Raw genomic sequence first — 24866 nt, 5'->3', positions numbered from 1 at the left:
TTTAAACGTATCCACGACAGAATAACCAAGTACAAACCTCCAAAGCTGCAGTTCCTCCAATGACCACTGGAGGCTGGCTCCAAGAGCAAGTCAGGCCCCACAGACCCCCATGTTAACATGTAGAAATAAACACGCTTACAGCCTGGTACAAAAAACAGTTTTGGTCTTTATAGCTAATATCAATATTCATGACAGTCACGTTTAGCCAACACACACACACGAGGTTAATATAAGCCAACACACACACACGTGGTTAAATTTAGCCAACACACACACATGTGGTTAAATTTAGCCAACACACACACACGGTTACGTTTAGCCAACACACACACGTGGTCACGTTTAGCCGACACACACACACACACGGTTACGTTTAGCCAACACACACACACGGTTACGTTTATCCAACACACACACATGGTTACGTTTAGCCAACACACACACATGGTTACGTTTAGCCAACACACACACGTGGTCACGTTTAGCTGACACACACACGTGGTCACGTTTAGCCAACACACACACACTTGGTTGGCTTTAGGAAAAAAGAACAGGGTTTGACTTAACAGTCTCACAGGAAGTGAACACCGGCTCCCAGGTGAATGTCAGTGGTTGTTGGACCTGCCGCTCCCACCTGCCCTTCACGGACTTTCACTGCCTCGTTGTTGTCCTGCCATGTTTCCCCCGATGCTGCCAGGTGCTGTCATTGTTTATCATGTTGATGTGACAGAGCGGGTTTTTCATCAGTGTCTCATGCTGTAAGTCAATGACCAAGCACCAGTTTTCAACTTCAAAGTGAGACAGGCCGATTTACCACAGCGTTGTTGAAACAGAAAGAAATGTGTAGTTTCAACATGTCTGCTACATCCTGACGTACAAATGTAACATATTCGTAATTTGCATTTGAGATGAACAATGCCAACATTTTTTTTCTGGCGATTGTGTTACAAAGGGACAGACACCTGGACATGACAGCTTGAGTTTCTCAATTTACTTATTCTTTAAAAAAACAAAAGAAACATCCACCAGTTATTTGCTGTTGGACCCTGAGGGGCTGCTGTCCTGACCTAAATTAAACATGGTGGTATTTAATGACTTTGGAATAAGAGGGCTGCTGAACCAGCCTGTGGCTTCTCTCACTTTTCTTCAAGCTCTCTCCTTTTTGTCGTGTCTCTAAATTACTGACGTTGAGTCATGGACCTCAGCAACAATAAGTTTATCCTACATTTCTAGAGTAAACGTAACCAACAGAACAGATCAGTAGTTCATGGACAGAACATCGAGTTAGACCTGCAGTATCAGACTTTAGAGCAGGCTTTAACACCACTCCTGTGCATCACATCTGGAGGAATATAGTTTCCATTTCCATTTGTAAAGGAGTAATTTTCCAGCTCCAATATGACATGACCAGACATGTGCTCACCTCACCCTCAGGTCTGAGTGATAACGTGATAAAAAGATAGTTTTCTTTGTGTTGGCTCTGAAGGTCCACCAACATTAAACACAGAATTATTCTGCTAAAAGATTTAGCGCAGACTTGAAAGCAGACTTTAAAGTTCAGAGTCTCTTCTTTATTGATTCTTGTACATTAAAGCCGAGAACTAAGCACATGTGTTATTCATCAGAGCATTGTAAAATATGAACAAGTGATGTTTGAGGTTAAGATAAGAATGTAGTTCAAGACACCATCTTGATTAAAAATCCAACAGACTTCTTCATTTTTCAGGCGCTGCCCCAGAATGCAGTGGGGCGCTGAGTTCAGCGCCAGCCTCTGTGAAGATTCAGACATGTGTAATCCGACACCTGACATCATGTGTGTCAGGGATCTTTGCTATTTGAGTGAAACCAGATGTAATTCCCCGCCTGGAAAAAAAGAAGCTCCTCCCCAGACCTGGATTGTACTTCCTCAAACTCCAGCCGATATATACTCACACTGTGACCTACTTTGACAGTAGAGGAAGACGGTGTCGCACTCAGAGAACTTCACCAAACTCTTTTGGACTCAAGGTAAAGTTTATTGTTTGCTGAGCTTTGGTCTCAGTTTTGTGAATTCATTCTCTTGAACTGGATTTCATTTGTAGAGTTTGTAAAACTCAGACTAATAGTTCTGTTTGCACTGAATTTAAAGCAGCTTGTGTGTAACTGAGCTGAACCGAACTAAAATGATGCAGAATTTACTGCACTGCACTGATTTCCCAGGAAATACTTTGACTCTTAAGATTCCTTCCCTTTGAGTTTCAGATAATTCATACGTATTTTTGCCTGCTAAAAAGTAATTAGTGTTAATAGGATTAGGATTAGAGAATGATTTTGACCCAGTTGCACCTTAATAGAAAGAGTTTTGGAAGTCAGAGCTGCAGCCTGAACTGGGAGCTGCTTTGACCTCTGCACAGTTACTGTGTTCTATTCAGAAACATATCATACAAAATATTGATTAATGGTGTAAAACATGAATTCATTTGTAAAGCATAAAGAGACATTTGTTTGAGTCACACAGCGACGCAGCACAGTGCATATATTTTTCAGATTAACTGTAAATTATTTGCATAGATCATGAGACCCTGTTATTCAAATGATGGCGTTTCCTTGAAGTCACCCACGGGTGAAGGCAGACTGGATAGAATCAATGTGTGTAGGAAGCAGACTGCGTAAAGCAGCTGCGTTCACACAGACTCAGAGTTGGAAAAAAAGCAATTGTTTTCTGCTTTTAGTTTAGTTAAACTGAACAGGTCAATGACCTTTACGAGAAACAACGGAGACAGATGCAGATCAGAGGCAGGATGTGATAAAACAAGAGAGAAACGAGGACACACTGATGAATGGCAGATGGCAAGGAAGCAGAGAGAAGCAAAGGTGGAGAGAAAAGTTCAGACTGCTATTGAGTTTTTAAATCTGGAGTTAAAAAGGGACCAAGACAGTGTCTGAATCAGCCAGGGAACTTTTACAACACAACAACAAAAACAAAGCTGGCTGGTACTCATGTGTTTGGAACGAAGCTGACAGACGATATCCATTGTCTCCAAAGTTCATCATGTTTGTGGCAAAAAAAGCAAAAACAAGTTGAGTATTTTCCACAAACTTAAATCCCTGAAACAGTTCTCAGATCAGCTGCAGCCACTGACCTTTGGACAGGATGCAGGTTTTAACTGTGGTGTCAGCTGTTGGACGGTTTCCTTGGAAATATAAACTAACTGGCTCCTCATCCTCAGACTCAGTGACTAAAACCATCATGTGACAGTAAACAAGTCGACACAGACCCAGACAGATTCAGATTGATGATTCATGTTATGTCCTTTTATTCAGTAGAAAAACTGAAACCAAAGAAAGAATACCAGCCGTTCTTGATGTGTATAGAAGGATTACTGAACAGGCCTACCAGGCACAGGGTCAGGGGCCCAAAGTGTCAGGGGCCAGGAAGAGATTCAAAATGACAGGTTCAACAGCTGTAAAGTCTGTGTGTCTTCCTCCTATGGTGGAGACAAACTGGGACAAATCGTAGGTCACATATCACCCTGATCATCGCCTCGCTCCGTTGGTCGACAGTTAACTACAGAACTGATTTTAAGATTCTTGTAATAACTTTGAAAGCTCAACATGGTTTAGCTCCCAGTTATATGGCTAAGCTTCTGGCTCACTATGCTCCAAGCTGTGACCTGAGATCCTCGAGTCTCCCCTCACTAGTCATCCCTCAGTCAAGGCTGGTAACTAAAGGCGACTAACTTATTATTAGAGAGGGGGGCTTCTGTATATCTGTGCCCAGGGGCCCAGCGTCTGATAATCCGTCCCTGTCTGTATGAAACAATGACACATGAGGTCTTGTGTGTTCTCTCAGATGCTGCAGTTTGTGTGTGTGTTGCTGCTGGCGGCCTCGGCTCTCAGCCACCTGGACGAAGCCTCTCTGGACGCCCAGTGGGAGGAGTGGAGGACCACACACAGGAAGGAATACAACGGCCTGGTGAGTCTGTGGCAGTGTGTGTCAAAGCTTCAGTTCGACATTGTCTGTGATGTCAAACAAGAGAGCAGCAAGATGAAAAGACAGAAGTGACTGTAAAGAGAAACAAAGGGGCAAAAATACAAGTAGCAACTACGCCTATAAGAGATGATCTGAAACCAAGGCTTAACAATATATGTGATGATCAGCAGGATGGAGGATTGTACAAGAGGAGCTGAACTAGTCTGGGTTGTGTTTAGTACGTGGTTCTCCACAGCTGGCACTGATGCGCTAATCACACATTATTTTATTGATAAAATAATATTGTTGCATGTCATGTGTTGCACTTGATTTGGAGAACTTGCTGCTTGTCCCTAATGACTGGATTTTTAAAAAATATTCAATGTTTCACAACTATTTGATGCATATTTTACTGATGCCTAAAAGGTGAGGCAAGTTTTTATAAACCACATTTTGGCAACAAAGCATCGAGACAAAGTGCAAAAGAAACACTTTATGGAAACACGTTTAAATAAAATTAAGATGCTATTAAAGAGCTGGAGCGTAGAAAATAAGAAGCTAAAACAGGTATTAAAAACAATAAAAGACTGAAGATAAATGCAGGGACAAGTTTGTCCAGGTCCTGCTGAGACACCAGTCCTTTTATCCTTGATATGTTCTTAAGGTGACAGTAGGCTGACTTTGTAATGGTCTTAATGTGGCCGTGGTTTTTAACATTGAGCAGTGACTTTTGATTGTTCCTCTTTGGCTCCAAAAACTGTTTCCTCAGATTTGTCTTTGTTTAATTGAAGAAAATTGTGACACATCCAATAACTGATCTGTTCAATGCCCACAGTCAGAGCTTGTACTGGACCATAGTCCCCTGGTGATATAGCGATATAAATGTGTGTGTCATCTGCATAACTATTGTAACATATTTGGTTATTTTCCTTAATCTGAGCCAGAGGAAGCATATAGATGCAAAACAGAAGAGGGCCCAGAATTTTGCCTTGGGGAACTCCACCAGTCATTATTGTGATTACCTATAGACACAAATTAGTCCCTGCCCTTTAAGTAGCAATCAAACCAATTTAGTACTGTGTCAGAAAGTCTCACTCAATTTTCCCGTCAGTCTGGTAACATGTTGTGGTTAACTGTGTCAGGTGCAGCACTGAAATCCAGAAATACTAAAAGTGAAACTCTGCGGCTGTTTTTTAAACAATGACGTCACTTCTTTAAACTTACTTCTTTGTAACAGCAGCAATGCTGGTTTCTGTTGAGGACAGGCTCTTAGGACTTGATTTGGGATGTTTGCTTCAACTGGAGAAAACATGATTGCACAACTTTATGCTTGACAGTGAAAAGGAGGCAAATACTATGTATTTATTAATTTATTAAACAATGTAAATGTAAAATGTTCAAATTCATACATCCTGGACTTTTTGGACATTTAAAAAAACGAATGTTAACCAAAGTTCTTTATAAAGAGATGAAATAAAACAGAGGCATGGTCAAATAAAAAATGGAGAATATATATGTAAATAATAAAAAAAAACATATGTACTGTGTAAGTACAAGTCAGATCACTAAATAGTTGATTTATATGATGTATGGTGGACAGACTTTTCTCATTATCTATATGTTCCAGAGACTGCATTACAACAAGAGGAAACAATATTAATTTATAATCTATATACTTCAGTGATTCTTTGTTCTTTTGTGATGAAACCTCATATTCTATCAACAGACCACATCTGAACTCCAGATGGGACTCATACAGACCAAACTGTCCTTTAAAGAAATTTACCCACAAAGTTTTTCAGTCCTTGTCTGTGGTCACACGGAGCTGCAGAGTTGCACATTCCTCAAACTTGCACCAGACCATTTTTGTGTGTAAATCAGAAGTCAGAGGAAAGAACAGGGAGCGGCAGAGTGACAGAGGCAAAGATCAGACTGACATTAATGGGAAAGGACGTCAAATTTTCATTATCGCTGGTGGAGTGTCAAATGTTTCAGAGAAAAAGTGCAGCGCAGTCAAGTCGACTGAACAATTTCTCAGTGCCGACTGTCGCAGTGATTCATCAGAACATTTATCTTGAAAGTGTCAGTGGCTTCACCCTCTGAGCTGCGTCTGTATGTGCAGACGTAAGGATGCATTTATCGAGCCCTTCTTTCTGTCTGCAGGCTCTCTGTGTTTCTCTTTGTGCTTCAGTAAATTGTTCAACGTGTGGACGTCTTTGTGTTTGACTCACTGTCTGTCTGCAGCTGACTCAATTTAACGGCCGGTCAGTTCAGAGTTAGTCTCCTCTCTCTCTAACTCAGCTGGCCTGTCGTCAGTCTGCTGGATGTTTATTCACGAGGAAGAAGCTCCATTTAAAGATAGAGCAGATCTTCTTCTCAGGAAGTAACTCACAGCAAATCTCCTTTTTGTCTGGATTTATTGTTCAAAATTCAGTGCTGCATGTTAGTTGTATGTGTGGGGTCTTATTTTATTATCATCAGTCCTGTTTATTTCATAGATGGAGGTGGGGGTGGAGAGTTTATTGTCATCAAGATAAAAAGAGCAGGATAAACAGTGAGATAGGACACAGGAGAGTTTGACCCTCATGATTTGCAAATATTGTTAAACAGTATGACAGTTACAGATGTAGAGGAGGGCATTCACTGATTGTTGTCACCTGAGAGAAACTGTAATGGGTTTTGTGTTGTCCTGAGCACATCAGACATGAAGTGTAGATACTTGTATTTATATTGTTTTAGTGTATAGTGTTATATCATCAGCATATAAACAGATTTTTGTGATTATTGGCACTAACTATATAGAGCTTCTGAAATGTTTGTATTTTGTTGCATTACAGAGAGCACCCAGGCCAAGAGGGCAGCAGGGACACTGTTACAACAACAGACAGGTTTTTAGCAGTCTGTTGCTGTTTTTGCTATTGTATTTGTGCTATTAAAAAAGCAGCTGTTTTCTTTTCTTTTCTTCTTTTTTTATAATAAATATCCTAGCATAATCAAGTGCAATACAAACCCAGTATCAGAAAAAGAATGGAAATATTTAGAATTTGGATTAAAAGTCATTTCTAATACTTTTCCCATGCTCACTGTTTTGTTCATAAGACAGTCAGGTACAGAGGAGGAACATTAATAATATAATAAGTGTGAAAACAAATTTAAAGAAAAGGAGAGGATAGTGATAATTTAATACACTGTCACTTCCAAGTTCCTTCACCTGTCAAGCCACCTCTGATAACAAAGCAGCTCTGTGTTTTTAAAAGAGTTTTCCTTCTGGTCTGAGTCAGGTGGCTCGTCACTAACTTCTGCCACCGTCTCTGCCAAAACAAGACTCAGTGCTGACAGATGTGTGTGTCCACAACACTCTGCAGCTACTTCCTCAAACTTTAACTGTAAATGTGTAGCACACTATGTGTATGTTAAAATGTGTATTTCTTTAAACACAATAGAGTCTATCCTGCACTGTGGAGAAATGGAGGCCAGCACTGGTTGCTCTACTTCCTTCTTTTGGCCCGGAGAAAGGAGACAGATGGAGTTTGAGAACAGAGAAGCAAAAGTAAAGCAGGACATGCACAATGAGAATTTACAGTCTCTTTATCTTTCTCATCTTTACTCAGTAATTTAGAAAAGTTCATGTCCAAGCGGCTGTCTTAGAGCCAAACCAACTCTTTCTGCTCTGATTCAGGAGGTCCAGTTTCACCAGGCAAATACAGGCGTTTTAACCCGGCTTATCAGCTCAGATCACACAGAAAAAAAAGTGTAATTTCTGTTCGCTAATTTAGTTTTTAATTGAGGTCAGCTGAAGCCGTCAGGTTTTATATTGTAGAGCATAAAATTTCCAACAGCGGGAACTTGAAAAATTGCCATCAGTGGAAACTCCTCTCACCTCTCACTCTGTGTTTTACCCTCCTCTCTCAGTTTCCTTGTTGCCGAAATTCCCAGTCATGTTTTTTTAATGATTTGGTTCCAGCTGCCGGTTGTGAAGCCATGAAGAAGAAAATGTAGTTCAGCCGGTGTTAAACCAGAGCCGACTGCAGATTTACGTCTTGAGCGCTCACTGAGCATCTGTTACAGTATCCCTCCGCGCTTCACCTCTGGCTAGAGGTCACCGCTCCACAGCTTTGTGTGTGTGTGTGTGTGTGTGTGTGTGTGTGTGTACAGATGCATGTGTGCATTTTACCGACAGTGCTGTACGTGCCTGGGTTCACATGCAGTATGTGTGTGTGTTTTTTTGGTCTGCATGTACTTGCATGTATTATTTAAATGTGTGTGTGTCTGTGTGTGTGTGTTTGTTTGTTTGTGTGTGTGTGTGTGTGTGTGTGTACAGATGCATGTGTGCAGTTTACCGACAGTGCTGTACGTGCCTGGGTTCATGTGCAGTATGTGTGTGTGTTTGTTTGTTTGTTTGTGTGTGTGTGTGTGTGTGTGTGTGTGTGTGTGTGTGCGCTGATGTGGTCATTATGTGGTGTATTATTTACATTCATGTAGTCAGCAGAAAGAGTCAGCGCAGCTCTTTCTTTCTGTGATTTTAATCAGTATTCATCCAACAGTTCGTCTAATTCGTCCCTCCTTGAACTGACATCATTGTAATAGAATCAGAGTCTCTTCGCATCATTTGCATTTTCCATTACTGGAATGGATATCGAGATAGAAATAATGATTATGGTTATGCTAATGGTTGTTAAGACCACGAATACTAAGCAGAGCATGGATGTTTTTTAAGTAACCAGCCGAGCACTCATTATTGTGTCTTATTCACATATTGTGACGGAGCAAGTGAACATCAGTCTCTTCCTAACGACACTCAGTGATGAAATGTGATGTTCTAAAAACAAAGAATGAAGCAATGCTTTAATACAAGTCACAACTGCATTGGACAATGGTGTTGCTGTACAAGCTGTTGTAGGAAGGATGCACATAATGTGCACTGGTTTAATTGGCCTAATTAATGAAACGGGGCTGTAACACAGACAAGTTTCCTTTCCTTGCTAATTAAAAGGTAAATTTGTCCTATTTGCCCAGATTCATTTCTTTGTGCTGCCAGGTGTCCACGCAGGAGGGAAGGCAGGGAAGCAAAACTTCACACTGAAATAAAAGTGATTGAAGAATCTGTGTATGTTATGTCCTCATTATGAAATGGCCGGTGGCTCCATTACTTTGACTGAATGCTCCAGAGTTCATATTTCTAAAATGTTTTACAGCCCTCTCCAAGAAATACACACTTCTATTGTCTGACTTCGGAGGACACAACTGGCCCTCGATATCCCATAATCCTTTGTACGCTGCTCAGATCATGTCCAGTTTGTTTTGACTCAAACATGCTCTTGTTTGTCTCAGGATGAAGAGGGGATCCGCAGGGCCATCTGGGAGAAGAACATGCGCATGATTGAAGCCCACAACCAGGAGGCGGCGCTGGGGATGCACTCCTTCGAGCTGGGGATGAACCACCTGGGCGACATGGTGAGTCTGAGGCGCTCCGGCACACTGGGATGAAAAAACACAAGCTGTGATTGGTTGATGTTCCACGTACAGTGTGACATGTTTCATGTCACCATAGTCAGCTAATCTAACGTAATTTGGGAAAACATAAATGTCACATGACACACAAGAATCAGAATGACAGAGATCAGTTCATGAAACGGTCCGGCTTGTCTCCACCACGTTTCAGTGACAATACGTTGAAGCAAAGATTTGATGTGATCACCAAATAACAATCAAGTTATGTGTCATTTTATATCCATGATGTCAGTGAGCTCGGCCCAGCTGCTGCGGTGCCATCATCAGACAGTCATAGTGAGGAAGAAAAACAACTGCTGCATCTAACAAGTCCTTCATTACCAATTAAAATGCTCATAGTGAATTACGGCCGTTAAAGCTTCTGTGGTGACTTCAAATGTTTTGCATTTTTGCTGAGGGGTCTAGTGTGTAAGGTTTAGAGGGATTCAGTGGTGTCGAGCAGTGAGGACTGCAGGTCTGCAGCAACCAGCTGAACCGTCTCCTGGTTAGAATTCCTTCAGTGTCCAGGAGGTTTTCACCAGGAGCTGAATCATTCACAAAGGTCTCTTCCTCCTGTCAGGACAGGCCAATCGCCCGGCACCTGTTAATGTGTGCTCACCCTTTTTCTTTAATTATTTAAGATCCAGACACTCAGGAAGTTTCTCCAGGAGCTGAATTATCCACAGAGGTCTCTTCCTCTCCAAACAAACAAACCAGCTGATTTAAACCAGGAAAAACACTGAATAAAGAAGTTTCACGTTAAAGAAATCAGTGTTCTTTCAATGCTCTCATCACAGAGGGGCTCTGAACTACAGTGGCCAACGCAAAAACATGAATGTCTCTATCTAGAGCCAGTGTTAGGTTTGTCTGCTCTGGGCTACTGTAGAAACATGGTGGTGCAACATGGCGATCTCTGTAGACGAGGACCTGCTCTCTGTGGAGATATAAACGTCTCATTCTGAGGTAACGAGAACACAACTGTTCTGATTTCCAGCTGATCATACACTGAAGGAAATACACTGATTCTGTTATAATCCATTTCAATCTGACACACTGGACCTTTAAAGGATGACGAAAGATTATCTGATTGTAAAAATAGTTGCCAGTAATTTTTTAGCGATTGACTAATCGTTGCAGCAGAAATCAATCAGCAATGATCCATTTTCAGCGTCAGTCTGAGATACAGATGCTATCAGCAACTGCAGCAAGTGATAATTGATCCGTCTGCAAAGTGCATTCAGAAACCTTGTTTCAGTTCCCACCAGTGTCTCATGATACATACATGAAACATCCTGTGTCACATGTTCAGTGAAGTCAGCCTGCAGTTTGTAGAAACACCCAGAGATTCATATTCTCCTCAGCACTTCTGTCTCTCAGCTGCTGTCGTCTCCGCTTGTTGCTTCACTCATGCTCGCTGCAGCCCACTGAGGTGAAACTAAATGGGTTTGGTGTCCTTAAATCAGCTGTAGTCAGAGACGTGTGTGTCAGTGCGGGTCATGAGTGATGCTTGTTTTTCTATCAAGACGCCGGCTGAAACAAGCTGCACATCACAGCTGGCTGGAAAGCAAAATGCTTATCAAAAAAAAAAAAAACCTGCATTCATTCTCGTGCTCATTTCTCAGTGACAGGAACATGTTCATGAACACACATCTGCATCCTGGATAAAAAGCCACTTTCACGTTCATGCAGAAACAGGTGGCTGGGAAATAAAGGATGTGTTTCCATTTTCATTCTGACTGCAGCACTTAAGTGAAATGAAAGACATTAACAGATGGTGTGTATTTCTTCCGTTAATGATCTCTCTGCTTGCAGACTGAGCTGTAATGAAGGCACCGGGGAATTCTGATAATAATAAATGGCATCATGGATCTTTTTTTAAAATAATTGCTTGGTATCTGTTCACCAGCAGTTTCTTTGTGACAGCCAGCAAACAGTGCAGGAGTCACTTCTTTTAATTCCTCTTGTGCTGCTCTGATCCTCCTCGTCTGCTCCTTCTTTATGTCACTGTTTTGTAAATGTTTTATTTGCACTTTTAAACCCCTCTGGCGTCACTCTGACATTTGTACAGTGCGGAAAAATGACATTTCACTTTGGAGTAAACTGTTAAAGCCATCTCTTCATGAAATACTTTTCATCCTCCGTCAGCCTGCTGAATCAAATCCTCCCCTGCCGTATTTCTTCTTTTACTTGTTCTTGTCTGAAGTCTAAAAATAGCTGTTGTCTGCCTCTTGTCTCCTGCTCCTGTCCCAAAACATTTCTATCCCACAAGACTATTCCAGGAACTAAAGAGAGTTTCACACCATCTTGTGTCAGCGAAGTGCAACCTGTAACTCTGAACCTGTGCACTCTCCTGTTTTTGATCAGCAGCCTGCTGTTGCATTTCTTTATTTTAAGTATCTGAACAAGAGTGTTAGAAACCTGAAACTTGGTGTAAATAACGTTGACTGTGTGTCGGTTCATGCAGACGTCAGAGGAAGTGTCAGAGAAGATGACCGGCCTGCAGGTCCCAGTGAACAGAGAGCGGAGCTTCACCATGGATCTGGACGACAGAGTGACCAGACTCCCCAAAACTGTCGACTACCGCAAGAAGGGCATGGTGACTGCAGTGAAGAACCAGGTCAGAGGTCAACCACAACACAACACGTCCTGATCCTCCAATATGTAGTTAAAACACACAAAAGCTGTACGAACACACAGAACTGCCAAGCCAGAGAAGAAACTGATCAGTGTCAGGTAATATCATGAAAAGGTTCTTATTATTATTTTAGAACAAGATGTTTTTCACATCTTTACAAGATTTTTTTCAATAAGAAGAAACTTTTCATGTTATTACCTGGAACTGCTCTTTTTTTCTTAGGCATCAATACGTTTGATTTTAAACACAATACTGATTCATCTTACTTTACATCCAGTTCATAAGAACTTTAATAATCACAAGCTTTCTGGGTAAAAACAAAATATGCTATTTGAGATCCCTCCCAACGAAACATGTTTCTGCTTTACAAGAGAAAAGACTTCAAGGATGATGCACATCTGCTCAAGTCCTTCAGTTCAGATGAAGAGCAGTGCAAAGCAGCTTCTCAGTGGCTCAGCCTCGTTAGGACGAATGGATGAATCTGAGCCGTTATAGTCGAAGAATCTGAAGAACCATCCAACAAATGTATTCATGGGTTCAGTCTGATTACAGGCAGAAAATGACGGAACTGCACGTTTCTACAAACCATGACTATGTTTCATATCAGCCTGTCTAAAGTGACGTAGGTTATGAGCTGATTTCTGGAGGTGGAGAAGATGGTTGATGCGTGACACCTTCGAGAGCTGCTCGCCAAACTGCAGGCCACTGTTCAACACCAACTAACAACAATCATCATCAGACAGACATCAAAGCGTTTCCTGCAGCTTTTCAGCCAACTAACCTGGTTGTTTTTCAGTGACCCGTTGCTGTTTTTACAGCGTGGATAATGCTAAAAAAGTTGTTGTTTTTTTACTAAGATATGGCTGTGTTTCCTGTCAGGATTGTGCCCCCAAAATAATTTATTTTGAGCCGCATATTAACCACAGCATTGTTGAAACATGAAGTTTCAACGTACCTGCTACAAAACAACCAAGCTGCAGGGATAAAAAAATGAAGCCAGAAGCTGCAGTTCCTCTAATGTCCACTTGGGCAGGTTTCAGTCGTCTCCATGGTAACCAGAGACCCCAGTGCCGTTTTTTTACGGTCCACATTTGTTTCTGTAGCTGTTTAGTAAAGATTTCCATTGATTGATCAGCTCCCTGCAGATTCCCCTCTCTCTCTGTGGTGGGCGGGATCAATAAATACAAACACTGATTTCTTCCCGTGGAGCAGAAACATTTAGCTTCAGTAAACGTCTGCTGTCAGTCAGCCTGGTGGAGACAGTTTGACCGTCCTGTGTCCTCTCAGCTGACAGATGCTGCTTCTGTGGACGGAGACGCTGAACGCAGGTCAGAGTCAAGTGTCGTTTTAAAACTCTTGCTGTCTCCGTGACAACAACAGTAACACCACCAAACACTGTGCGACAAAGTTTGATGACGTCTGCAACATAACAAAATTCTCCAGGTCACAAAGAAAAGCGTAGCACGACACCTTCTTCTGTCAGAAGTGTCGAGCACCCTGTTGGACTAAAGGGGCGGGGCCTCTATGAGTGACAGGCTGGCTGGTCTTTTCTGGTGACAACCGTAATGCCAAACTCATTTTGAACCAAGGCTTCAACATGGGTGAAGTCGCAGTAGCTACAGCCATTGTTTTCACAGTCTGTGATGACACCAGTCAGTAGTAATGTATCTGTGGTTTGCAGAAACAAAACACCAACACTTGTTCTTCAGGCGACTGGGCTGCTGATGAACTTAATGCTGAAAATCACACAGGTCGACTCTGTGGTGTCGAATTTCACACAGGTAAAAAATGTGCAGTCAAAATGAAAGTTAGTCCTGTGAGGAGGACAGGAGGTGGCAGAGCCTGAGCAGCATGAGGGACGGGATGTTGAGGACAAGTCAGGACAGAATCAAATACTTTCAGCATGATCAACAGCTGATATCACATGACACAATAACTGCAGCTCAGTAGCACAGAAACCGAAACTGAGACGTGAGAGGACGTTGGAGTGAAGTTAATGAGTCGTAGTCCATAAACATCAAAACAGGAACAGCCTCAAAAATGAGGAAGGACTCACTGTCTCTTTGTTGCTGTCGTGTTCCTGTCAGCACTGAAAGATAAGGTATGACTGCACAGACAGAAGTTGAGTTGAGTTTAGCAGCTGATGGTGTGTTTGAGAACTTGGGGAAAACTGAGGCAAATTTCCCCTGGCTGTTTCCAGGCAAAACACCGAGAAGGAAACACGCGTTATTGATTTCTGTGGGGAAATGAGGCCGCGGCAGGCAGAAGCAACAATAATGACATCAACCGGAAGCGTGAAGAAAGAAAGGGGAAAGTAAACTGTAAGAATACAGCGTGTATTTTAAACAGGTGTCTCTGATGTGAACAGGCAGATAAATCATTATTAAAACACTTCATATTTCACCATAAACACGTTGATTTATCTTCAGGTTTGTTTCACTCTGTTGGTGTCAAGCAATACCTGCACATGTAACTTGTTGAGTTCAGGAACACGACCTGGAGATACAAGGTTTTCAGCCAACAGTGAAAAGCCTCTTCATTGAGCACTGATGTGAAAATAAATATTCATAAACATCTCCTGACACGTGTGGTGGCGTTCTGCAGAGAGCAGCAGCGGGGTCATCCCTGTGTTTCCCGGGTTCTATGTTCCCCACTTACACAAAAAGGGCTGTATGTTTCCCGCTTGGTTGAGCGGGAAACATACAGCAAACAGCAAACAGCCAGTTCGTTAGTGAACGATCACGTGACCTGCCGCAGGAAACAGCCTGTTCTCTCTGCTAATGGACTCTGAAAACAGAAGAATGGTTTTGGTTATTAAATATAATTAGTCATTATGAGTGCATCAGACAGCCGCGCCTTATTTATGTAAACGCGGGGTGCACAGAACAGGAAGTAGATGGAAATATGGAGTCACCTACATCTGTGCTTTCTGCCAGCAGCAGCACCAGAGCTCAAACTGAAGCACTGAAGCTTCAGCAGGCTTCATGTTTCATTTTCTATATCATTTTTAAACAATTGTTTAGTTTTTGACTTAATACATAAAAGTTTTTTAAGGTTTATCGACTTTGAGGTTCAGTTTGAGACTTTCTGACAAACAAAACCTGAAATGATTTGTTTCTGCAGACGCGAATACACACAGTCTTTAGTTCATTTTGTTATCACAAATTTTTTTTCAACCCTGAACAAAAGAAGAGAACTCCAAACTCAAAGAAATATATTTAAGCTGTTCCAGAGGTAGTCAGGAGGCCCACAGGAGGAGGAGAGTATTAGAGCTTCACCACCACCAGAAATATAGAAAATACCGAGCACAGTCGTCTGCAGAGGCTTCGCTGTATTTTATTTATTATTTCAGTTCAAACAGATTTAACCTCCTGCGTCTTCACATCACATTTTCTGTTTGCTGAACCTTAAACATCATTTTGCTTAACTCAGACTTGATGTCCTCATTCGTGGACACTTTGAGGCCATCTAGTGCTAGAAAGAGCACAATACACTAATCCATGTAAAAACAAGATGGCGGCCATCTCTGCCAAGTCTAGTCTCTTACACGGACGCTGATGACGTCAGCACGTTGGCTGACTCTGTCGTCTGTGGACATTCCCATAGGAAAGCTGTAATAGAACTAGCGCTGGCTCCCAGCGGCAGTGATGTGATTGGATCCAAATCCATGTACTTCCGTACTTCCTTGACCAACAGCTGATTAGCTTTGCCTTACACCAGCATGCACCGGAATTGCTGTTCCCCAAATTGTTGTCCGTAGTACAACAGAAGTGCATCGCAAGAAGAGATTAAAATAGATATGATTTCATTTGATTCAGATATATTGCAGAGCTGCAACATCCACAAGATTGGAGACTGAATACATTACGAATCTACATCATAGTACTACGCACCAGTAACCTGCTCTCTGTGATTCTGGTACGGCTCTCTTACATGTAACACACGTGCCGTACCTATGGCAACGCCGTCATGTGGTCTGGATATTCCCGCCCATTTCTATATCACAATGACGAATGTCCCCAGACTCCCATTCTAAAGTAAGGGAGGCTGGTCACACAAGACTATGTCAAGTCAGTCTGCAGCCGATCACACAGAAGTGGACAAGGTCCAAAACCTGATCACATTTTATGGCTAAAATCTTATTAATATCACATTTTAGTTTAATGTGGAAACAACTGACCAAATTTGCACCAATATCAAGATAAGACGCTGCTAATCAGGAAGTACTCGTGCGTGAGGGACTGTTCCTACAGACAAAAGGATGTTCCTGGTTCAGACTATGGAGCAGGGAGAATTCAGGCAGAGTTACACAACAAACAAATCACAAGGTTTTTAGATATGTGCCATTATTTGAAATGTTGTTCTTGCACAGCTGAGCTGAGGTGTTGAAATGAACAGTTTTAGACTTGAACAGTGACCTCTGACCCACAGACGTACAGAATACTGAACAGATGTTGAACTGTTTGTAGTTTTGCTTCTGAACAGTCTTCAGGCACTGAAATAAACTATAAACCCAGTGCTCCTGTATGAGGACATCTTTTCTGTATTTCCAAAACTAGTGACTAATCAACGGTATGCTAAGTTTTTTATACTTATCAGATCCTTCTGATCCCAAGTAGGTAGAAGAAATTAGAAATGCACCATACAAAAGCTCAGGTCTCAGCAGGATGGAATAATAATGCACAACAAAGATTAAAACATTTAAAAAATATAGATTTCAGATGTTTTTAGAGGAGAAATTGAAACACTTTTTCATTTCTAATAATTATGAATAGTGTGAATAACTCCTGTAAATGCAATGTGGGTTTATGTGGAGGAGATTGTCGCCCTCTGGTGGATGAAAACCAAACCGCAGCCATAAACAGGATTTATGAGCAGCTCTTGAGCTTCCTGTTGATCATGAATAATGCAGCAGTGTGACTCTGCTCTCTGCATACTAACAGCTCTGCTGCTTCCTCCCCTGCTCCCTTCATCATCACTCAATTGTCTTTTGATGTTTTGTTTGTCTGAGGCAAATTTCAGTTTCAGCGGAGCTCGAAGCTGCGTTCAGAACATCCTCCAGTGAAACGATGTGATCACACGTTTACAAACTTTTTAATTGGACCAACTCAGAGCAGCAGAGCGATTTCCTGGAGGAGGAGCAGCAGAGGCGTTCAACTCAACTCCAGGCATCAATTTATAGTCAGACAGAGACTGAAGGTGTTTTACTGCTTCATGCCTGAGAGCGCACGAACACATCAGCTCTGTTCTCCAGCTCAGGACTCAGATCTGAATACACTACATGGCCAAATGTATGCAGACACATGAGCATTACACTCACATGTGATTAGTGATCATGTGACTCTGAACAGATTTTACAGTCTGGCTGCAGAGGTTTGCTCCCATGACTGAACAGGCCTATTGGACACAGGCCCAGGGGCCCAAAGTGTCAGGAGGCCCTGTGGCCTTCACCTGCAAAATATCAAATGCCAAAATAACAAAGATTAAAAATGATCACAAAGAGAAACAGAACCACCACTAACTTTGTGTGTCTCACTCCTGTGTAGGAGAGGGTTAATATCTGTGTCTCGTAATCCGTCCGTAAGTGTCACAACAGCAGCAGTGAGGTCCAACACATCTTTGCCTCCTCTGACTTTATCTGCCATAATGTAAAAGCTCTACAGACACAGGTCTAGATGAATTTTTATTTTCTATGTGGGGCTCTTCATGGAGCATTCGAGGCTGAAGCCTTCGACGCCCAGGATCAACAATGCCGCTGAGTTTTATCTTGCACACGTGACACAGTATCACCAGATTTTAATCACAGACTTATCTTGGAGCATGATATCAGTGTCTCTGACATGTTTCTGTCCATGTCTGATAAAACAGTCATTTCTGTGTGTGTGACATGAACACACTCCTCCTGTGAGCCTGCACCGCTCAGACACTCTGAGTCAAAGTAGTCAAAGTCTGCCACCCAGTGGACACACAGGAGAACACACCACCCTTTGTTTTCAGTCTCTTGTAGCAGTTTAATTTTCTAATGAGCTATAATTTAATGTGAGGTTAAGATGCTGTGTTCATTACTGGTTATTCTCATGATTATTTTCTCAATTATTCTGGTCTGTAAAACATCAGAAAATGTCTGTTTCAACATCCCAAAGGTGCCGCCTGCAGTTTTCATTTACTAAGTCTGACATAAGACAAAGAGGTGAATCTGAAGCAACGTTTGGGTCTTTTGCCAAATAAAAAAGACTCAGACAATGAAACAGTTGTTGTCACAGCCCTGGTTGTTAATTGTTTCAGCTTTAATTCAAATCAGCTGTTTCTTTTTCGTTGAGCTGATACTCCTTTTGGTCTTTTCTTCTTCTGTGGTTAAGATAAGAGCCTGCCTGGACAGTGATATAATTACAAATCACATATTCATTCTCATTTTATTATCATCGAACCAAACGTGCAGCTTCCAGTAAAACCTTTGCTGCAGTTTTTGATGCATTTCTGTTTGTGTCTGTGCTCAGCTTCACCTCACTGTCAGCAGGTCTTTACCAGGTGCTCTGTGCACATCATCAAACTAACCCTCCTCTCTGTCGTTCCCTCCTGACAGGGCTCCTGTGGCTCCTGCTGGGCCTTCAGCTCGGCCGGGGCTCTCGAGGGCCAGTTGGCTAAGAAGACAGGTCAGCTGATGGACCTCAGTCCCCAGAACCTGGTGGACTGTGTCACAGAAAATGACGGCTGTGGAGGAGGATACATGACCAACGCCTTCAAGTACGTGGTGGACAATGGAGGCATCGACTCTGAGGAGGCGTACCCGTACATCGGAGAGGTGAGGACGACTCAGCGCTGCACACAGAGAGTTATATAAGAGATACTTTCACCTCAGTGAGTCAGACACTTTCAGTCATCACCTGTCCTGAGACATGAAGTGTCCACAGAAACTGAAGGTTTCATTTCTCCTTCCTGTCATGCGTTAACTCTTGTTCTCTGCTGTTGTGACATCCTGTTGTGTCGCCACAAACCACAGCTAGAGTCAGTCTCAACATCCAGCCACATGTTTACACAGTCTGACACAAAACTGAGACAACATAAATAAGTTCATCTTAAAAAACTGTTTCCAGCTGTTATGTTGACTTCTGTGACTTCTATTGGAGGAATGATCAGACTTCAGATTCTGACTTTGAGTGTCCAGACCCTCCACTGTCCACCAGGGCCCTGCAGAGACCTCTGGGAGGGAGGGGGGTTGATGACTGAGTGAGACCTGGTTGACAAACTGCATCATACTATATCATTGGGATTTTGATAAATAAATATGAGGAAATTATGAATGTTTCAATGTCATTTAAACTGACTTTGCCTTTAAATTTCTCAAAAACTCTTCAGTAAAGTCTCATAAGATTTGTCGTGCTCATAATCAGGGTTGAGTCAGGAATGAGTTTTCTAATACCAGGGAATTACAGTATGAATGTGTTATTATGTAATTTGAGAGAACTTTCCTTTTATCTAATATCTAACTCTCCCTGATGAACAGAGCCAGGCTGGTTTCCCCTGTTTACACTCTTTATGCTAAGCTAAACTAAGCTAAGCTAAGCTAAAGTAAGCAGCTGGCTCCAGCTTCAAAATGGTGAAGTATTTCTCGACGCTGACCACCCAGCAGACCTGTTTACCAGCAGAGCTGCACACTCAGACTGAAACCATGTGCTCAGCAGTTCCTCACAGGCCTGTCGGGATGTCACAGTTTGTCCCATCACGTTTCAGCATGCAAAGACAGAAATCAAACTGTTTATGACCTTTAATCAGCAGGAAATGTTCGACTGAATGAGGTAATTTATCAGAAATGATGAGATGGAAACTCCTATTGTCTTAGAAACAAACACAGTTTCCTCTTTAGTCGTCTGTCGGTGGAATGAGGAAGAAAAACAGCTGGTTAATGACTAAAAGCTGTTTTTGTTCCACGAAACATCAGAAAACAGGATCACAATGTTCCAGTGTGACATCATCAAATGTTTCATCTGAGCAACGCCCTAAAACCCAAAATATTTAATGTACTACCAGAGAAAAGCAGCAAACTCTCACATTTGGGAACATCAAAGTTTATATCATATCTTCTGCAGACTGACTTCTTGTTCTACATTACTTTATATATTTCTTCATTGTTTAGAAATTCTTTGTTTCCTTTTGTTTAAAGTATCTTTAAACCTTCAGGTGTGTAAAATGACCCGCTGTGTGATGATGTCACGCCAGGGGATTTCAGGTTGTTGAAGTTCTTAAATTTCATGTGCGGAGTCATGTCTTTGAGTTACAAACATGCTAACAACATTTTTCAGTACTGCTTTTTATATTTTTTTTTCCAGAGAGAAAACAGAAGTGTGAAACAGATAATTTCAGTGTTTTCCTCCTTTGTTGTCTCGTCTGCAGGACCAGCCGTGCCGGTACAATTCAACAGGCATGGCAGCCCAGTGCAAAGGCTACAAGGAGGTCCCGGAGGGCAACGAGCACGCGCTGGCTATTGCACTCTTTAAATATGGTCCAGTGTCCGTGGGCATCGACGCCACGCTGAGCAGCTTCCAGTTCTACACCAAGGGTCAGTCATATGTTCTGTTTTATACCCATACAGGGCAAAAGACAAACTGGGACTGTTATCTGTTCCTTCCTATGCTCCAGCAACTGGAGGTGATGGTGATGATGATGATGATGATGATGATGATGGAACACTCGACGCACTACGAAGTGTGTTGTTGAAAGTTAGCCAACACCATTAAAAACGCCTTTTCTATCTTGCCAGTAGAGTAGTTTTACATTTGTTAGCCATGGATATATGAAGAGAAGTGGACACAGCGTTGGCCGTTTGCAAAATGACTGTTGTTTTGTAGAACTTTTAAAATCCCTGTAAACATGTCAGTGTGAGTGAAATGGTCCTGCAGTGAATGTGTCACAGTGGGACTAACACACCCAGATCATGTGACTCCTGCATGTATACAGTCAATCAGACCCAAACTGGCCGAGGCGCTCTGAGCATGCTCCACAGTTTCCGCCCCGGGCTTTGACCCGGAAGTCCAATTGACCTATGGCTAAGCCACGCCCCCTCCACTCACTCGGACAAACTATCAACATTCAGTGAGCAGCGCTATGGCAGGTGTCACAGTACACGGCATTTCACAGGAGGCAACTGATGATTTTTGGAGACATAACGATCAGATGTCATTGAGAAGTAACCAAAAGGGCCTAAACTACGCATTGGAGGGATATATTCATCATTTTATTGTTGAGAAGGTCGATGAAAAGCTTAAATTACAAGCCAACATTTACAGGTCACAGTGTACGCTTGTGAACCGCATCTGGTTGCCGTCACCATCAAAGACAACAAGTTAAAGTGCCACTGAAGTTAAGGTTTTTGGCTCAGAATATGAGAAAAGGATAACGGCCTTTTTACCATCTTTACCAAGAGTGTCTCTCCGTTAGTTTGGTGCTACAGTATTTACACTGAATCATTCAGCATAACGTTTGCCAACCTTTGTTATCTCTGCCATTACAGATAAGTTAATGAAGCTAAGCTCCAGAAGTTAACGTTAGCTTAACTAGAGCCCTTTGGACAACAGCTAACAATGATGTACCATCACCAAAGTACAAAACTAGAACAAAATAGGCTAATGAACTCCCAGCAAACAAGGTGACATGATGAACAACGCAGCTAGGAGCTAACGTTAGGCTAACTTTAGCTAACGTTAGCTAGAGATGTTAAAGATAACTTTATATTTCTTTCCAGCAAAGTGACAATATGTTGCCTCAAACACAATGTTGACTTACCTTAGAACAGATGTAGACATCATTGTTAATCTTATTCACGTTGAGTTGATGTTGTGGTCTAACGTTACCACACAACTTTATCCAAAGGAGACACTTTTCTCGCTTGAGATGTGGTTTAAAGTGTAAAAATACACCTGGTCGCCCAGCCTCTCAGGATACCTTGTGTCAGAGTTGCATGTACCCCATGCACACCGTTTGACCATTTTTAAACTTCAAATCTCAGAAAAAGCTCATAAAACCCAACAAACTGACTTTCTGTAATGCATTTCAATGGACGTCCAGGCAGAGAATGTCCCAGTGTATGGGAATGGCTATACGCACTGTGATTGGCTCATCGCGTTTGAGGGCGGGGCTTAGCCATAGGTCAACAGCATTAAATGTGTAAGAGAAGAAGAAGCCGGTAACAACGTGGAGAAATCTACATTCAGAGCCGTGACTTTTTGGACGGACGAGGAGACACAGTTCAGCTGTGTCAGCTGAAAGAGTTAAATATGTTAAAATACACGGATGGGAGACAAAGTGTTAAAACAGCTGGACGACACTCGATTGTTTGGTCTGTGATGTGATAGGTCAACAGGAAAAAGGTCAGACAGACCCCCCAGCAGATTTTGGTCCCTGACCTCATGGCTGCGGCCCTGGAATATAAATACATTCAATGATCGCTGTTGCAGAAGAAATAATTTGAACGTAGACTGCGTTTAGGTTTGTCAGGATTTCTCCACCAGAGCGTCTCCCTGGCAGCGTGGAGCTTTGAAACTGAATTTACACATTTTGTTTTTAAACTAAAACAATTAGCTGAATAATTAAAAGCACCTGATAACAACTTTGATCATTTTCAAAATGGGATTGTAAAAACTGTGTGAGCTCCGTGCGTGTGTGTGTGTGTGCTCAGTGAAGCTGAGGCTCTGTCCTCACTCACTCACTCACTCTTCCTCTCCGTCATGTGCTCAGGTGTTTACTACGACCGCAACTGTAACAAAGAGGACATCAATCACGCCGTGCTGGCCGTGGGCTTCGGACAGAACACCAAGGGGAAGAAATACTGGATCGTCAAGAACAGGTGGGACACATCACCTGTCTGAGCGGCATCAGGTGGCCCATAAGGCCGCCAAAATGAAACGACAGCTTGTGTGTCAGCGCTGATTTGATGCCGTGCTGGTGACAAACTGATGAGCTGAAATGCTGTTTGACTCCTGGCGACATTCAACAACTCTCATGTGTCCTTCTCTCCATCTCTGTCTTTTGTCTCTGTCCCTGACAGCTGGGGCGAGACCTGGGGCAACAAGGGCTACATCATGATGGCACGTAACCGCGACAACCTCTGCGGCATCGCCAACCTCGCCAGCTTCCCCGTCATGTGAGGAGGACGAAGGGGCTTTGCTCAGACTACTACACACAGAACTACACTTGAAAATGTCCAGAGTTCATCCTCATATGTCAGCAGCACTACAAACACCAACGCAAGATTTAACTTTACCTTTACGACAGTTTTTCAAACAACATGCAATAAAAATCAAACTGGACTCTTTGGGAATGAACCTCCTCTGGGGAGGGCTGAATGTTGAGAGGTCCTGACGTCCTTAAACATGTCTGTCCAGGACATTTTGTTATCTTGAGTTCATTGAAGCACTTTTCAGTTTTATCTGTAAAGCAGCAGACCTCTGCTGTGCTCGTCTCCGTCACCACTCTCAGGTTGGTTACCTGAGGCCAGAGCCCAGGCTGGTGTGGTGCCAACTTAAATCTACAAAGACACCAGACACATCAACATTTCACAGCCGGCTAGTCGTCCTTCAGCTTTAACTCCAGTGTGTGTGGAAACAGTTTAAATTCATGGTGACAGGAAACATTGCTGGGCAATGGAGCTCCTCCTCTTCCTGTTGAGGCAGAGTTACTTCCTTTAAAATGGGTTTTCTCTTAATTGTGTCGACTTTTGTTTTTGTTGTTCTTTTCTGCACTTTTCTGATGATCAAAGTGATGTTTTCTATGAATAAAGGTTCATTTTGAAGTTAAATATGTCGTTTATTTTTCATTCTGATCCAAAGAATCAGGAAAAGACTCAGCTGCTGAAATGTTTAGCAAACAGCAAACACCCCACAGTTTGTGAAATCCTGTGTCGGGTCTGATAAACTGGTAAAAACTGATGTTAAGAGTCCACTCGTTTAGACAGTGACAGCCAACAAACAAACACAATAGGTCAAAATCCAGGGCAAAAAGGAGCAAAATACAGCAAGAAAACTACAAAACAATAATCAAAAACAAACAAATAAAACCACTGAACTCACCATAATAAAATTACAAATGGCAAAAATGACAACAGGTATCCTCACTATATTTAATAATATATTTAATAGCAGCACGACTAAAAATAGCAGATACAGTGATATTCAGAGAATGAAAACAGTAAAGTGTTACATTACAGCATATATAAGGTGTATATGTGTCTTTATTATATATACATATATATATATATATATATACAGTACAGGCCAAAAGTTTGGACACACCTTCTCATTCAATGCGTTTTCTTTATTTTCATGACTATTTACATTGTAGATTCTCACTGAAGGCATCAAAACTATGAATGAACACATGTGGAGTTATGTACTTAACAAAAAAGGTGAAATAACTGAAAACATGTTTTATATTCTAGTTTCTTCAAAATAGCCACCCTTTGCTCTGATTACTGCTTTGCACACTCTTGGCATTCTCTCCATGAGCTTCAAGAGGTAGTCACCTGAAATGGTTTCCACTTCACAGGTGTGCCTTATCAGGGTTAATTAGTGGAATTTCTTGCTTTATCAATGGGGTTGGGACCATCAGTTGTGTTGTGCAGAAGTCAGGTTAATACACAGCCGACAGCCCTATTGGACAACTGTTAAAATTCATATTATGGCAAGAACCAATCAGCTAACTAAAGAAAAACCAGTGGCCATCATTACTTTAAGAAATGAAGGTCAGTCAGTCCGGAAAATTGCAAAAACTTTAAATGTGTCCCCAAGTGGAGTCGCA

General features: G+C 42.0%; 2 protein-coding genes across 2 annotated transcripts in view; both read left to right on the top strand.

Annotated features, from left to right (window-relative positions):
• Positions 1 to 24866, top strand: part of LOC125892608 (cathepsin S-like) — an 853108-nt gene that overhangs the window by 802573 nt on the left and 25669 nt on the right. The gene's annotated exons all lie outside the window — the stretch shown is intronic.
• On the top strand, positions 1875 to 23868 carry ctsk (cathepsin K). The gene is made up of 8 exons (XM_049582643.1): positions 1875 to 2007; positions 3833 to 3955; positions 9284 to 9406; positions 11907 to 12059; positions 18661 to 18879; positions 20469 to 20634; positions 22809 to 22917; positions 23119 to 23868. The coding sequence occupies exons 2-8, from the start codon at positions 3833 to 3835 to the stop codon at positions 23216 to 23218; spliced, it is 993 nt and encodes a 330-aa protein (XP_049438600.1). The 5' UTR covers positions 1875 to 2007; the 3' UTR covers positions 23219 to 23868.

Source organism: Epinephelus fuscoguttatus, linkage group LG8 (genome assembly GCF_011397635.1).
Source record: "Epinephelus fuscoguttatus linkage group LG8, E.fuscoguttatus.final_Chr_v1".
Classification (NCBI taxonomy): Eukaryota; Metazoa; Chordata; class Actinopteri; order Perciformes; family Serranidae; genus Epinephelus; species Epinephelus fuscoguttatus.
Note: the sequence above shows the minus strand (reverse complement) of the source record. Positions and strands in the feature narration are given on the sequence as shown.

What these genes read in the sequence shown, in the direction of transcription:
- ctsk (XM_049582643.1), top strand. Translation starts at nt 3,833, where the DNA reads ATGCTGCAGTTTGTGTGTGTGTTGCTGCTGGCGGCCTCGGCTCTCAGC. An exon ending in GGAAGGAATACAACGGCCTG is followed by an intron (nt 3,956 to 9,283) that starts GTGAGTCTGTGG and finishes TGTTTGTCTCAG; the next exon opens with GATGAAGAGGGGATCCGCAG. An exon ending in TACTGGATCGTCAAGAACAG is followed by an intron (nt 22,918 to 23,118) that starts GTGGGACACATC and finishes TGTCCCTGACAG; the next exon opens with CTGGGGCGAGACCTGGGGCA.